This window comes from Hemiscyllium ocellatum, chromosome 8 (assembly GCF_020745735.1).
Source record: "Hemiscyllium ocellatum isolate sHemOce1 chromosome 8, sHemOce1.pat.X.cur, whole genome shotgun sequence".
In the NCBI taxonomy this organism is placed as follows: domain Eukaryota; kingdom Metazoa; phylum Chordata; class Chondrichthyes; order Orectolobiformes; family Hemiscylliidae; genus Hemiscyllium; species Hemiscyllium ocellatum.
The window spans coordinates 67,860,066-67,873,303 of record NC_083408.1 but is presented as its reverse complement, the minus strand read 5'-3'; the positions used below and the strand labels follow the sequence as shown (position 1 = coordinate 67,873,303).

Genomic DNA, 13,238 nt, shown 5'->3' with positions numbered 1-13,238 from the left:
CTTTTTCGGAATGGCAGCCGGTGACAAGTGGTGTCCCGCAGGGTTCAGTGTTGGGGCCGCAGCTGTTCATGATATATATTAATGATCTGGATGAAGGGACTGGGGGCATTCTAGCGAAGATTGCTGATAGTACAAAGTTAGGCGGACAGGCAGGTAGTACTGAGGAAGTGGGGTGGCTGCAGAAGGATCTAGACAGTTTGGGAGGGTGGTCCAGGAAATGGCTGATGGAATTCAACGTGAGCAAATGCGAGGTCTTGCACTTTGGAAAAAAGAATACAAGCATGGACTACTTTCTAAACGGTGAGAAAATTCATAAAGCCAAAGTACAAAGGGATCTGGGAGTGCTAGTCGAGGATTCTGTAAAGGTAAACATGCAGGTTGAGTCAGTGATTAAGAAAGCGAATGCAATGTTGTCATTTATCTCAAGAGGGTTGGAATATAGAAGCACCATTGTGCTACTGAGACTTTATAAAGCTCTGGTTAGGCCCCATTTGGAGTACTGTGTCAAGTTTTGGTCCCCACACCTCAGGAAGGACGTACTGGCACTGGAGCGTGTCCAGCGGAGATTCACATGGATGATCCCTAGAATGGTAGGTCTAACATATGAGGGACGGCTGAGGATCCTGGGGTTGTATTATTGGAGTTTAGAAAATTGAGGGGAGATCTAATAGAAACTTACAAGATAATACATGGCTTGGAAAGGGTGGACAGTAGGAAATTGTTTCCGTTAGGCAAGGAGACTAGGACCCGTGGGCACAGCCTTAGAATTAGAGGGGCTAAATTCAGAACAGAAATGTGGAGACATTTCTTCAGCCATAGAGTGGCGAGCCTGTGGAATTCATTGCCGCGGAGTGCAGTGGAGGCCGGGATGCTAAATGTCTTCAAGGTCGTGACTGATAAATTCTTGATGTCACAAGGAATTAAGGGCTACGGGGAGAATGCGGGTAAATGGAGTTTAAATGCCCATCAGCTATGATTGAAAGGCAGAATGGACTTGATGGGCAGAATGGCCTTCCTTCCACTCCTTTGTCTTATGGTCTTATGGAGGACCAGAAAAATCGGAATTTTGGGCAAAAGCCCTTCATCAGGAATGCAAGAACATTTAGACAGGTAAGGAGAGTAGAAAAATAGGAGGCTGGAAGAACGTAGCAAGCTAGGCAGCATCAGGAAGTGGAGAACTCAGCTTTGTCCTGAAAGAGTTATACCTGAAATGTTGAGTTCTCCACTTCCTGATGCTGCCTGGCTTACTGTGTTCTTCCAGCCTCCTGCTTGTCTACTTTTGATTCCAGCATCTGCATTTTTCTTATCTCTAACTAGGTTGGGAGAGTGGGTAAAAAAAGTGACCGTTGAAATACAGCGTGGGAAAGTGTGAGGTCATGTATTTTGGTAGGACCAATAGAGGCATGGATTATTTTCTAAATCGGGAGAAAATTCAGAAATTGTAAGTGCAACTGACAGGTTGAGTCAGTTAAGAAGGCAAATATAATGTTGGCATCTATTTTGAGAGAACTAGAATATAAAAGCAGGAATGTACTCCTGAGGCTTTAAGGCTCTGATCAGACCACATTCGGAGTATTGTGAGTAATTTTGGGCCCCAAACCTTGGGAAAAATGTATTGGTTCTGGAGCATGTCCAGGGGAGGTTCATGAGAATGATCCCAGGAATAAAAGGCTTGACGTATGAGGATTGTTTGAAGACTCTCTGGGTCTATACGTGATGGAGTTTGGAAGGACGAGGGGAGAATCCGATTGAAACTTTCATTACTGAATGGCCTGGTTAGAGTGGGTTGTGGGAAGATTTTTCCATTTGCAGGAGAGACGTGGACGCGAGGGCAAAGGGCAGATCTTTTAGAAGTGAGATAAGGAGAAACTTCTTTAGCCAGAGAGTGGAATTCATTGCCAGAGAGGGCTGTGCAGGTCTGGCCATTCTGTATATTTAAAACCGAGATAGATAAGCTCTTGATTGCTAAGGGAAGTTCAAAAGTTATGGGAGAGAGCCAGAAAATGGGGTTGAACAACCTATTAACAGTGATTGAATGGCGGAGCAGACTTGAAGTGCCGACTGGCCTAATATCTGCTCATATGTCTTATGGGTACAAAGTACTCATTTAAAACTTCAACTGTACATCCTGACTCAACACATGGATTATCACTGTGGTCCTCAATGGGCCCTATTCTTTCTCTGGTTATTCTGTTGTGCCAAATATACATATAAACCACCTTTCAATTTCCTTTAAATTACCTGCCAGCACTTGTTTCCATGTCGCCTCTTTGTTTTCCTAACTTCTTATAATAAGTCATCCACTGCACTTTCTATAGTCATCCAGGTTATCCACTGTTTTGGCACTCTGTATTACCATGTTTTTTTCTTCAACATTTGGGATTCTGTGGACTTGTTGCAATCTTCACCTTTTACAGGAACATGACCTTGCACTCACTATTAGCCCTTCTGAATAATTTTAATTGCTCTGTGGATTTTCCTACAAGTCACTGTGACCAAGCCACTTTGGCCAGATCCTGTGCTGATCATTAGTTTTCCCCACCAAATCAGGACCTTTTTATTTCCAGTCCATCCTTTGACGTTCTTCATTATTGCCTTACATCATCTTCTGGTTACTGTCACTGAAATCGTAAACCATACCTGTCAATTGCCTGGCTTTGTTTCCCTAAAATTAGCTCCAGCACTGCCCTCCCTCTCTTGTAGGACTTTCTGCATACTGGCTTAAAATGCTCTTCTGGATGCCTTTTAAAAATTCCCTCCAAGCCTTTCACACTGACTGTCCCAGTTCATGTTGAGTAAGTTGAAATCCTCTATTACTAGTTTTGCAGACCTGCAATAGACCATAAAAGTTAACGTGTAATCTTAACTGTTGAATGTTCACATTGTTACTGCCTGTTGTCCTTTATTAAATTATTTTCAAAAATGGAAAAATATTGACCATATTTTTTTAATATTAAAATTCTGGCATATTGTTTTCGTTTCACAGGCTCAAGAATGTTTGAATGGTATTCAGGCAGAAATTGCAAGAACAGAGCGCGATGACAATGCCTTAGCTAATAGTGACATTTCAGAAGTGAAGGTGTGTTTTTGTTTTGTTTTTAGAAAAAACATTGAATGACACTTTGGTTAATATCCTGGATAAATGGCGTCAAAATGATCAGAGTTTTGTTTTCAAGTCCGTACCGTTGCTAAAGCTAATAACTAAATAGTGAAGTTGGTCCTACTTAAAATTTAAAAAAAAAATGAAACATTAATCTTGTGAAAATGACCAATGCTGGTGATAACAGCTCGTCAGACAGCACCCATGAGAGAGAGCAAGCTTAACATTTCAAGTCTAGATGACTCCTTAGAGCTGAAGTGTGGAGAGGCCAGTATTTTATGCTGTAGTGTGGGGATAGTGGGTGTAGGCTGCTTGTAGAGAAAAGATGTTGAAAGGTCAGATTATGTGACCAGAATGTGAGAACAGCAAAACGATATTTGGGTCTCTTACTGGACTTGAAAGGACAGACTGTAGGATGGCAGGGGAGGAGAGAGAGGAAATAAGCTGAAAGCAAGGGAAGAAACGGTTCACAATTTGAATGCTTTGAACTCAATATTAAGTCCATTGCCGAGAAGGAGAGATGTTGTTCTTCCAGTTTGTGCTGTGGATCACTGGAGCACTGCAGTATGCTGAGGACAGACATGAGCATGCAAGCAGGACGCTTAAAATGACTGGCCACCGGGAAGGTCAGGGTTCCCACTCTGATTTCTCCAATGTAGAGTAGGCCACATTGGTGGTAGTGAATATAGTATACAAGATTGGGGGAGGTGTGGGTGATCATTAGGATGTTTAAAATCTGATTGAAGATTTGTAGCTCGGGTATCCGTTGTTGTGGTTCTGCTCGCCGAGCTGGAAGTTTTTGCTGCAAACGTTTCGTTCCCTGGCTAGCGAACATCATCAGTGCGGTGGGAGCCTCGTGTGAAGCGCTGCTTTGATGTTTCTTCCGGTATTTATATTGGTTTGTTCTTGCCGCTTCCGGGTGCGGCAAGAAGTAGCAAGAACAAACCAATATAAATACCGGAAGAAACATCAAAGCAGCGCTTCACACGAGGCTCCCACCGCACTGATGATGTTCCCTAGCCAGGGAATGAAACGTTTGCAGCAAAAACTTCCAGCTCGGCGAGCAGAACCACAACATCATTAGGATGTGGTTGAGGGTGCTGTCAATTAGGTGGGTGGGAAACCACGGTCATGGAAGAAGCAAGCTATGTCAGCAGTGCTGTTTTAGAAGGTGGCAGTATCCAAACCGATGAGATGGAGGCAAAGAAATTGGGAGAATGGGTTGGATTCCTTGCAGGACGTGGACATGGAGATGTGATGTGTTTCTGCCCTTGCCCCTTTCCCAACATTTTCAACAGTATGATTGGGTTACCCATGTCCTCGCTTTTCATCTCACCAGCTTCCACGTTCAAAGGATTTTCTGCACCTTTTCAGACAACTCTAGCAGAATGCCACCACCAAGCACCCCTTTCTCCCACTTCCCCCATCTGCATTTTGCAGGGATCATTTGCTCCAGGACACCCTAGTCTATTCCACAACCACAAACACTACCGCCCTCTCTCCATGGCTCCTTCCCATTTAACTGCAGAAGGTGCAGCACCTGCCCCTTCACCACCTCCCTTCTCATCATCCGTGGACCTAAATAGTCTTTCCAGGTGAAGTAGCGTTTCACCTGTACCTCCGTCAATCTTGTGTATTCACTGCATCCAATGTTGCCTACTCTACATTTGCGGAACACCTCTCGTCTGTGTGCAAGCATGACCCCAACCTTTGTGGCTAGCCATTTTAACACAGCAACCTGCTCGCGTACAAATGTCTGTCCTCTACATACTGCTGTGTTCCAGTGAATCCCAGTGCAAACTGGCGACATTTTACACCTTCTGAACTTCACATTGAGTTCAATACCTTAAAATTGTGAACCATTTCTTCCCTTCCTTTTATCATGTCCTCTCTCTCGTCCCAACTCATCCGAGTGTGTCTTTCCAAGTCTGGCAGGAGACACATCATTGCCACTTAATCTGAACTGTCAACATGTTTCCTCCGCTAACACCCTTCATCTCTCTTTTCTACCCCCCCAAAAAAAAACTATGGCATAAACACTAACCTTTCCACACTTCACTTCAGTTCAGAAGAGTCATCTAGACTCTAAATGTTAGCTTGCTCTCTTCGTGGAAGCTGTCTAACCTGTGATCTCCAGCATTTGTTTTCAGTACAGATTCCAGCATCTGTGGTAACTTGCTCCTGTAATCTTGTGAAAGTTTTGTTGACTACTTCTCACATCATACCATATTTTGTCTGTCTAATTTTTGCTTTGAACAGGCATTCCACTGTTAGCTTTTATGGACATTCCCTATATCTTTTGTGTCAGGAAAACTTTGGCCCTGATTCTACATTGACATCAGTGCTGCTTTATGCTTTGAAAGCCATCATCCAATAAACCTGATGATTTAACAATCTTGTCCAGTGACCTGTGCAAAAAATGTCTTTAACAGTGAACCTGTATAAAAAAAAAGTTTGATTATTCAGTTGCTATCATTGTCCTTAGTGAATTGTTATTTGGATTTGATCTTTAGATAAGTGTAAGCAGGCATAATGGTGTTAACAATATAAGCAAGGTAAAGATGCACAGAAAATGCAATGTAAAATGTATATATTTGTGTAATAACTTAAATGGATATTTAGTCATAGAGATGTACAGCACGGAAACAGACCGTTCGGTCCAACCCATCCATGCTGACCAGATATCCCAACCCAATCTAGTCCCACCTGCCAGCACCCGGCCCATATCCCTCCAAACCCTTCCTATTCATAGACCCATCCAAATTCATTTTAAACATTCTCCTGGTTAACATCAAGTATTTTTGGTGAGCAGTCCTTCTGTACATATTGTTTGGAATACACATACTTAGAATGATGTACGGCTTGAAATTTCAAGAGCACATAACTAGTTCTTTTTAAGTCTTATTTTTCTTTAGAAGAAAACATTTTTGACCATAAGGTGTAGCAGCAAAACTAGGCCACTGGGCCCATCAAGTCTGCTCCACCATTCAGTCACTGGCTGATGTGTTTCTCAACCCTGTTCTCCTACAAATCCTGAACCTATCTATCTCTGTCTTAAATACACTTAATGATGTAACCTAAAGAGTCTTCTGTGGTAATGAGTTCCACAAATTAATCACCCTCTGGCTGAAGAAATTTCTCCTCATCTCCATTCTAAAGGGTCCTCCTTCACTTTGAGCCCATGCTTTTGCCTTTGAGTCCTTGATTCTTCAACTAGTGGAAATGCCATCACCATGTCCACTCTATCCAGGAATCTCCCTATTATTCCAATCTTAAAGCAATCACTAAAGTTGCAAAGCATTGCCATTTGGTTGGGAATGGTTTAACTTAACCAATGTCCAAGAGGCATGCCTGTGTAAGCTAGCTGCTTGCCTACCACTTTTGCTGGAGATTGGTTAGATCAACTGGTTTGCTGCATGAAATCTTCTGTGTGCCTTTTTATATGAACTTGAGTTTGGACAGAGAAATTGTGTACTGTAAATTGGTATGAACATATTTGGAATACTATTCAAAGCAATTTGTATCCTGTTCATTTTACTTTGCTGGAATAAAGGTATTTTTACTCTTACAGAATGAGAATATCTTAGTTTTAGTTTAGATTAGATTACTTAGTGTGGAGACAGGCCCTTCGGCCCAACAAGTCCACACCGACCCTCTGAAGAGCAACCCACCCAGACCCATTCCCTGTCATTTACCCCTTCACCTAACACTATGGGCAATTTAGCATGGCTAATTCACCTAATCTGCACACCTTTGGACTGTGGGAGGAAAACGGAGCACCCGAAGGAAACCCACGCAGACACTGGGAGAATGTGCAAACTCCACACAGTCAGTCACCTGAGATGGGAATTGAACCCAGGACTTTGGCGCTGTGAGGCAGCAGTGCTAACCACTGTGCCACCGTGCCACCCTAGTTAACCAGGGATGTTTGATTTGAAATTCTAGTGAATTATACTTTAACTTTTCCTAACTATTACTTTTTCTGTGGAACAGTTAGATGTCAAGGGAACCTCTTTGGATCTTGATCAGAATATAATTCAACTTCAGCAACTACTAAAATCTCTGATTCTTCAGCTCTCGAAAGGACGGGAAAATTCTCAACACGTTACTTTACAGCTTGATCAAAAGGTACAAAAATGAATATTAAATTCTTCCTTTAAGTGGATTTGGTCTCAGTGTCCTGAATTGATGTCTACATTTCTGCACAATTGTCAATAGATTTTTAACTTTGTATGGAGGGAGGTAGGTTGTTAGTTTTACAATATGGAAAGAGGCCCTTCAGGCTTTTATGTCCACTTAGTTATCAAATACCTAGCTATTTTATTCCTGTTTTTTCCAGCACTTGCCCCAAGGCCTTGTATGTTGTGCTGTCTCAAGTGCTGATTTCTTTTTGGGATGTTTGAGCTGAAAGACGTGAGAGCAAAAGAAAGCGGTTTTCCATACTTGAGAAGAAATTTTAAGATTGTGACCTTATGATTGTCTTCCAATATTGCTTAAAGCATTCAATATGTTTAATTTCACTCAGTCCACATTTTATAGTTAACTGATCAGAGTACACAGTTTTCTGCAGAGAGACCTATAATCCCATGGAAAGGGCAACCGAATGGCATACCTAGTTTGACAGGCTGTTTCATTTGAATGTATTTGGGGGAGTCTGTACATCAGTATGTTGAAAAACTGACCAGAGCAAAGCTATTTTAGATCCAATACTGTTCTGAAAAAGTAAATAGCTACGAAAAATGGTTTTCTGGGCAAGTGCGTTATATTTCATTGTACTAGGATGTGATGCTAGTCCAAGTCAAAGATCTTCTGCTTTAAACAAAATCAGCTTAGTAGGAACAAAGGGCAAGCTAACTAAAGTTGATGGGAATGCTCATATCTGTCAGTGCATATTTTAACCTATGGTGTGTTTTTAAAGGAAGAATTCTCGGGCATGTTTTCCTTGGACTGAAAATTTCATGGAAAACTGTTCCAGCAGTGGCTGACTAGAATAGCTAAGAATAGTTTTAAATTATAGAAAGATACTTTTTAGGCAGCATTCTAATGACTAAAACTGGAGATTGTTGATTTCTAAAAGCTCACACAAAAGATGACTAAGAAATTTTGTGCGGGTAGTGGGTTCAGGCAGTTGACAGTAAATGAGACAAGGAAGTGGCAGTGATGTTAAACAAACACTCTCTCTTCCAGTAGAAGAGATGAAAACTGTACCAGAAATAGTACAGAACCAAGGACCCAGTGAGTGAGGAAATTGTGTATATTGAAAAAAACTATTGGAGAAAGTAATTGAACTGAAAGCCAACCATATCGCTGAACTTGATGCCATGCTTCTAAAGATTTTGAGATGGCGACAGTTAGTGGATACACTGGTTTTATCTCTAGTAATTCCCGATATCCTAATGGTCCCTGTGAACTTGAAAGCAGCAAATATCTTGCTGGTCAATTTTTGGACCAACCTGATGTGAGTATTAGGGAAGCATAAGTGGTAATGGACCGCACATTGGGACAGATTTTGGATGTTTGTGTCAGATAGTGAATTCTACTGGCTGAGAGCTCCTGATGCTTGTGCATGCCCAATAAGAGCTCAAACACCTGCATTTGCACCCTAATGTCCCAATAGGTGTCAGTATGTTTTAGGAGAGGGAGAGTAATCTCTTTAGAATTCCCAGATGATCTGCATGATGCTGGATCTTTGGGAAAAAATGAACCCTCTGAGGAAGGCTCTGTGATCTCTTACCTGAAGTGCAAAAACCTTGGATATTTTGCTAATTGACCGGGAACTTGGCTCACCTATGGGATCTAGAACTTGTTTAAAAAAAACGCTCAGTGGAGATAGGATTCTTTGACCTCTAATCTTGCAAGTGAATTCACTGGTAAAATTCTTCTTCTGTACTGGTAGACTGTGGTCTTGCTGGCGCAAGTCTTTCAACCCTACCTCCAATTGCACCTGTCACCAAAAACTGGTCATACTTGGTTCACACATGTCAAACTCTCTGAGCCTGGATATGAGCAAGTCCCAATGTGACAGAAGTATGCACATTCCCTTTTGGGTAAACCTGTCTAGGTTTCTTTGTGACTTGATTAAAAATTTTAATTATGGTGATGGACTTCTGCACCTCTATCCCAAAATATTGGAGATAAATGTTTTGACATTTCACCTCAATGAAGTCATGGGTTGAATTTTCTGCTTTGATATGTCATGTGAAAATCCCAGGTTTCTTCTCTAACTTCCATGTGGCAGGGACTGCTAAGATTGTATTTTCATTTTTTTTTAGGTGACTGGGGTGCTGAAGGAAGGAGACTCTGTTTGAAGATGGTGCTATGGTTTGCACCTTGATTTGCCAAATTAAAGCCTTATTTATGTTTCTTGCTCTTCTTAATTGAGACACTGAATAGAGCTTTACTTTCGTGTTTTTTTTAAAATGTTGGATTAAACTACTGATTCAAAAATATTGTAGGCAGCTTGAGAGTTTTTAGTTTTCTAAAATGTTGTATCTAGTCTTTACATTCCTAAATGCAAATAAATTCTTTACTTTTTTTTGCTAAATGCCTATGTTGGCTACTGGCAAATATAATTTGGGCAAAACCAGGATCTAAAAATAAATCTAGCAGCAAATTTGCTTTTGGGGTTAAATTAAGATTATCAGGGTTAGCTGCTAACTTTCAGCATTACACACTCCTCATGTTGCTAACATAGAAAATCTGAAGAATGTTGTAATAGTGAACCTAAATAAAGGGATGCTTGTTTCTCAGCCAAAAGTTCAACTGCAGTGTGGTCAGATGAAATGTTCATGTAGATAGCAGTCTGCCAGTTGATTTCTATACATGTCCCTTTTACGGGGGCAAATGCTGTTTAATTATCAGCAATAAATGGTGAATGTTCAGTTACTGCTGATTTAACAGTGCAAACTCTTTCTGTTAAGTGGGCTTATCATACAGTCGACCTGTGGTGCATTGGAGGCATTTGTGGCTGCATACCCAAGCTGCTAGTTTAAAACAAAATGGTTTATAGATGGGAAGAAAGAAGGTTAAACAATTCAAATTAATGCTGCTTTGATATTTTACTGTTTTCTTTAAGATAAAATTGAAATCAAGGAGCTGCCATTTTATTAGAGTTATAAACTGTAAATAAGGCCTGTGTAAAAATGAGGGAAAAATAAAATCTCCTTTGCATCTTATTTTTCTATGACATGATCAGTTTGTTTTTTAGTGCAGTGAGGAACTTTATCAACTTTGGGTTTCAGCAATAGGATTGGGAATTAACTATACTGAGATTTAGATTCCCTACAGTATGGAAACAGGCCCTTCAGCCCAACAAGTCCACACTGGCCCTCCGAAGAGTAACCCACCCAGACCCATTTCACTCTGACTAATGCATGTAACACAGTGGGCAATTTAGCATGGCCAATTCACCTGACCTGCACATCTTTGGACTATGGGAGAAACTGGAACACCTGGAGGAAACCCACGCAGACGCTGAGAGAATGTGCAAACTCCTCATCCAAGGCTGGAATTAGACCTGGGTCCCTGGTGCTGTGAGACAGCAGTGCTTACCACTGAGCCACTGTGCCCTCCTTCCCGTACTGTGATATACTATCACAGTATCTCAACAGATGTTGATGCTGTGGATTTCTTTGACTTGGTAGACTGGGATTTATGAACAAGGTGTCCCAAACGTTAATCTGCACAGCAGTGAAAAGTTGGAGTCTGGGACAAGGAGGGTACATAACTGGGATACAATGCCATACAAGTGAATGAAACATTTTACAACAGCTGAACGTTTTTTGGAGTACTGCGTGACTGAACAGTGCTTGGTATTTCAAAGCAACAATGAACATAGTTAGTTCTGTTTTCTGATGAATTTTTTTTAAACAAAAAATTGTTAATCCATTATTGGCTTACTGCCATTTTCCAGCTGGCTTGAATAATGAATGAGCTTTACAGTCAGTGTAAATTCAAATGCTCTCTGAATAGACTACAATTCTTTGGAAACTCTATGGTAACGTACTCATTAAATAAGAACCCCAACATGATTTTAAAAAAACTCAGTTGGCAAAATATTGGAGACAAAATTAGAAAAATAAGTGAACTTTTTAAAAACAAAGCCCTTGAAAGAAAACATTGCCATGAAATGAGCAAATACTTTTTGATCCTCAAACAGCAAAAATCTGTCTTGGAGACAAGATTCTGCTTTCCTCTGACAAATGTTTCTTGATCTGTTTTGGATTTCCTATGCAGAAAGGATCCATTTGAAGGGTTTGAAATGAGCAGGTCTACCTTTGATTTTTACAAAGCTGAATGGAATTCTCATCCTCCTCACTGTTGAAGATGTTGGTCAAGTTCCATTCCATTTGCCGCTTCTGTAAATGTATGCATCTTGTGTTCCAATACTTCCCAATATTGAATTTATACCATGTAATTTGGTCTGTTACTGTACTCCATGAGCAAGATATCTCTTCGGCCATTGATGCTTTAGTTTGTTCCATGTTCTCAAAGCAAACAAACTTCATTTCATCTTGCTCAAGTATTGGATGTTGTTAATTCACCAAGTGTTTGAAAGTTAAACTCATGTCAATTCTCTTTTTAAACAAAATAGTTCAAGGTAACTCATTCATCTATGAAGGAATTAATGACCAGCACCTTCCATGGTCTGGGGTTGGTTGTGGGTAGTTGTGTAAATTTTGGTTCCAGAAACTCAAACAGAAGATTATTCACAAGATTGCTTTGCAGTTTTACCAAAAATAAATGGAGGGAAGCATGTTGTTTGTGCTTTAATCTATTTTAAAAATAATTCATGATCCCATCCTGTTATACAACTGGATCATGAATAAATCTTTGGTTTCCATTACATCAGTATCAATGCACACTTTGCTTCATATCACATCTAATTTGGAAGTTGCCCAATTATAGCCCATTCTAACCCAAAATTTGACATTTGAATGTGGAATGGTGTTTTTATTTTGAAAAAATTATGCCTATTTAAGGCATGGGAAAGTGCAGTTGTGAGAATAGAAATTTAAATGCATTGACTAAACGCTGCATATGGAATCATAGATGGCTGTGTCTGTCTGAATTTGAAGTGAGATCATTGACAAAAAAATCCCATTAAAAGGGAAATTATTTGCGAGAATGCGTCCAAGTGAAAACATGGAAGTGGTTTAGGCAGGTAAGTGACTGAAGTATACTGCAATTTATCACTAGCCAAGAAAATTTAAAATTGTTGCCTTATTTAAATTCATGATCAGGATTTATACTTGTGTCCCTTTTAATATCTGTATTTCAAGTTGACTTTCTTGTCCAAACGTGCAATTTGAGGTTGGAATGCAGTGTTTGCAAAAGGTTCACAAAAGGAAAGCGAGGTCTAATTTATATTTATTTTTTTATTCAAGAGTCATTGCGTGAGTGTGAATATTGTGTACCTAAATTTACAAAGATAATTTATCAGATGCTCTTAAAATGTCAAGATGAAGTCCTTAAAGGAATAGAAGAACTGTACTTTAGGTATGTGAAGGAAAATGGAAGCAATTAAAGTTAATTGTTGTAGGGGCTTTGAGTTATTGCTCTAAATTTGGAGTTCCTTAAAGTGGGATGTAAGTAAATTTTTCTCTTGCGATGTTGAACACTTTCATTAATGACAGCACACAAGAAATGCCAGAGACCGAGCCCTTCTCCATAGGGAGCGATTATTAAAAGGAGTATTGATGACCATGAAGAGAAATTGGGGTGGTAAATGTCAGTGCGTTGGCTGGATTGCTTTTGACCCAATGTTTGGTACATATTGGTGTTGAATCAGGTGTGGAAATAAACTGCGTATTCTCCTCTGTTCCCTATCTAAATGGGACACGAGGAATGCATTATTCCTTGTTCTCCTTTGTGACCATCGACATGGTTTAATCTTTTTGATCTGTTCACTTGCCTTAGACTTTTATGGTATGGAATTAAATCCTGTCTGAAAGCCACCGGGTGATTGCTTGGAAATTGTTTTTTTATTCACAAGATGAGGGCATCGCTGACCAGGCAGCATTTATTGCCCATCCTGAAACACAAAGAGAGCAGTTAAGAGTCAACCACTTTGTGGGCCTGGAGTCACATGTATGCTAGACTAGGTGTGGACATCAGTTTCTTTCCCTTTAAAGGGTTT

General features: G+C 40.3%; 1 protein-coding gene across 4 annotated transcripts in view; it reads left to right on the top strand.

Annotated features, from left to right (window-relative positions):
- The window catches only part of ktn1 (kinectin 1), a 139,763-nt gene extending 129,488 nt beyond the window's left edge, over positions 1-10,275 (top strand). For all 4 annotated transcript variants that reach the window (XM_060829129.1, XM_060829128.1, XM_060829127.1 and 1 more), the window contains 3 exons: positions 2,987-3,079; positions 7,094-7,228; positions 9,373-10,275. In XM_060829129.1, coding sequence (XP_060685112.1) covers positions 2,987-3,079; positions 7,094-7,228; positions 9,373-9,408 — 264 coding nt within the window. In that variant the 3' untranslated portion in view covers positions 9,409-10,275. The remainder of the gene's footprint in view (positions 1-2,986; positions 3,080-7,093; positions 7,229-9,372) is intronic.
- The last annotated feature ends 2,963 nt before the right edge of the window (positions 10,276-13,238 follow it).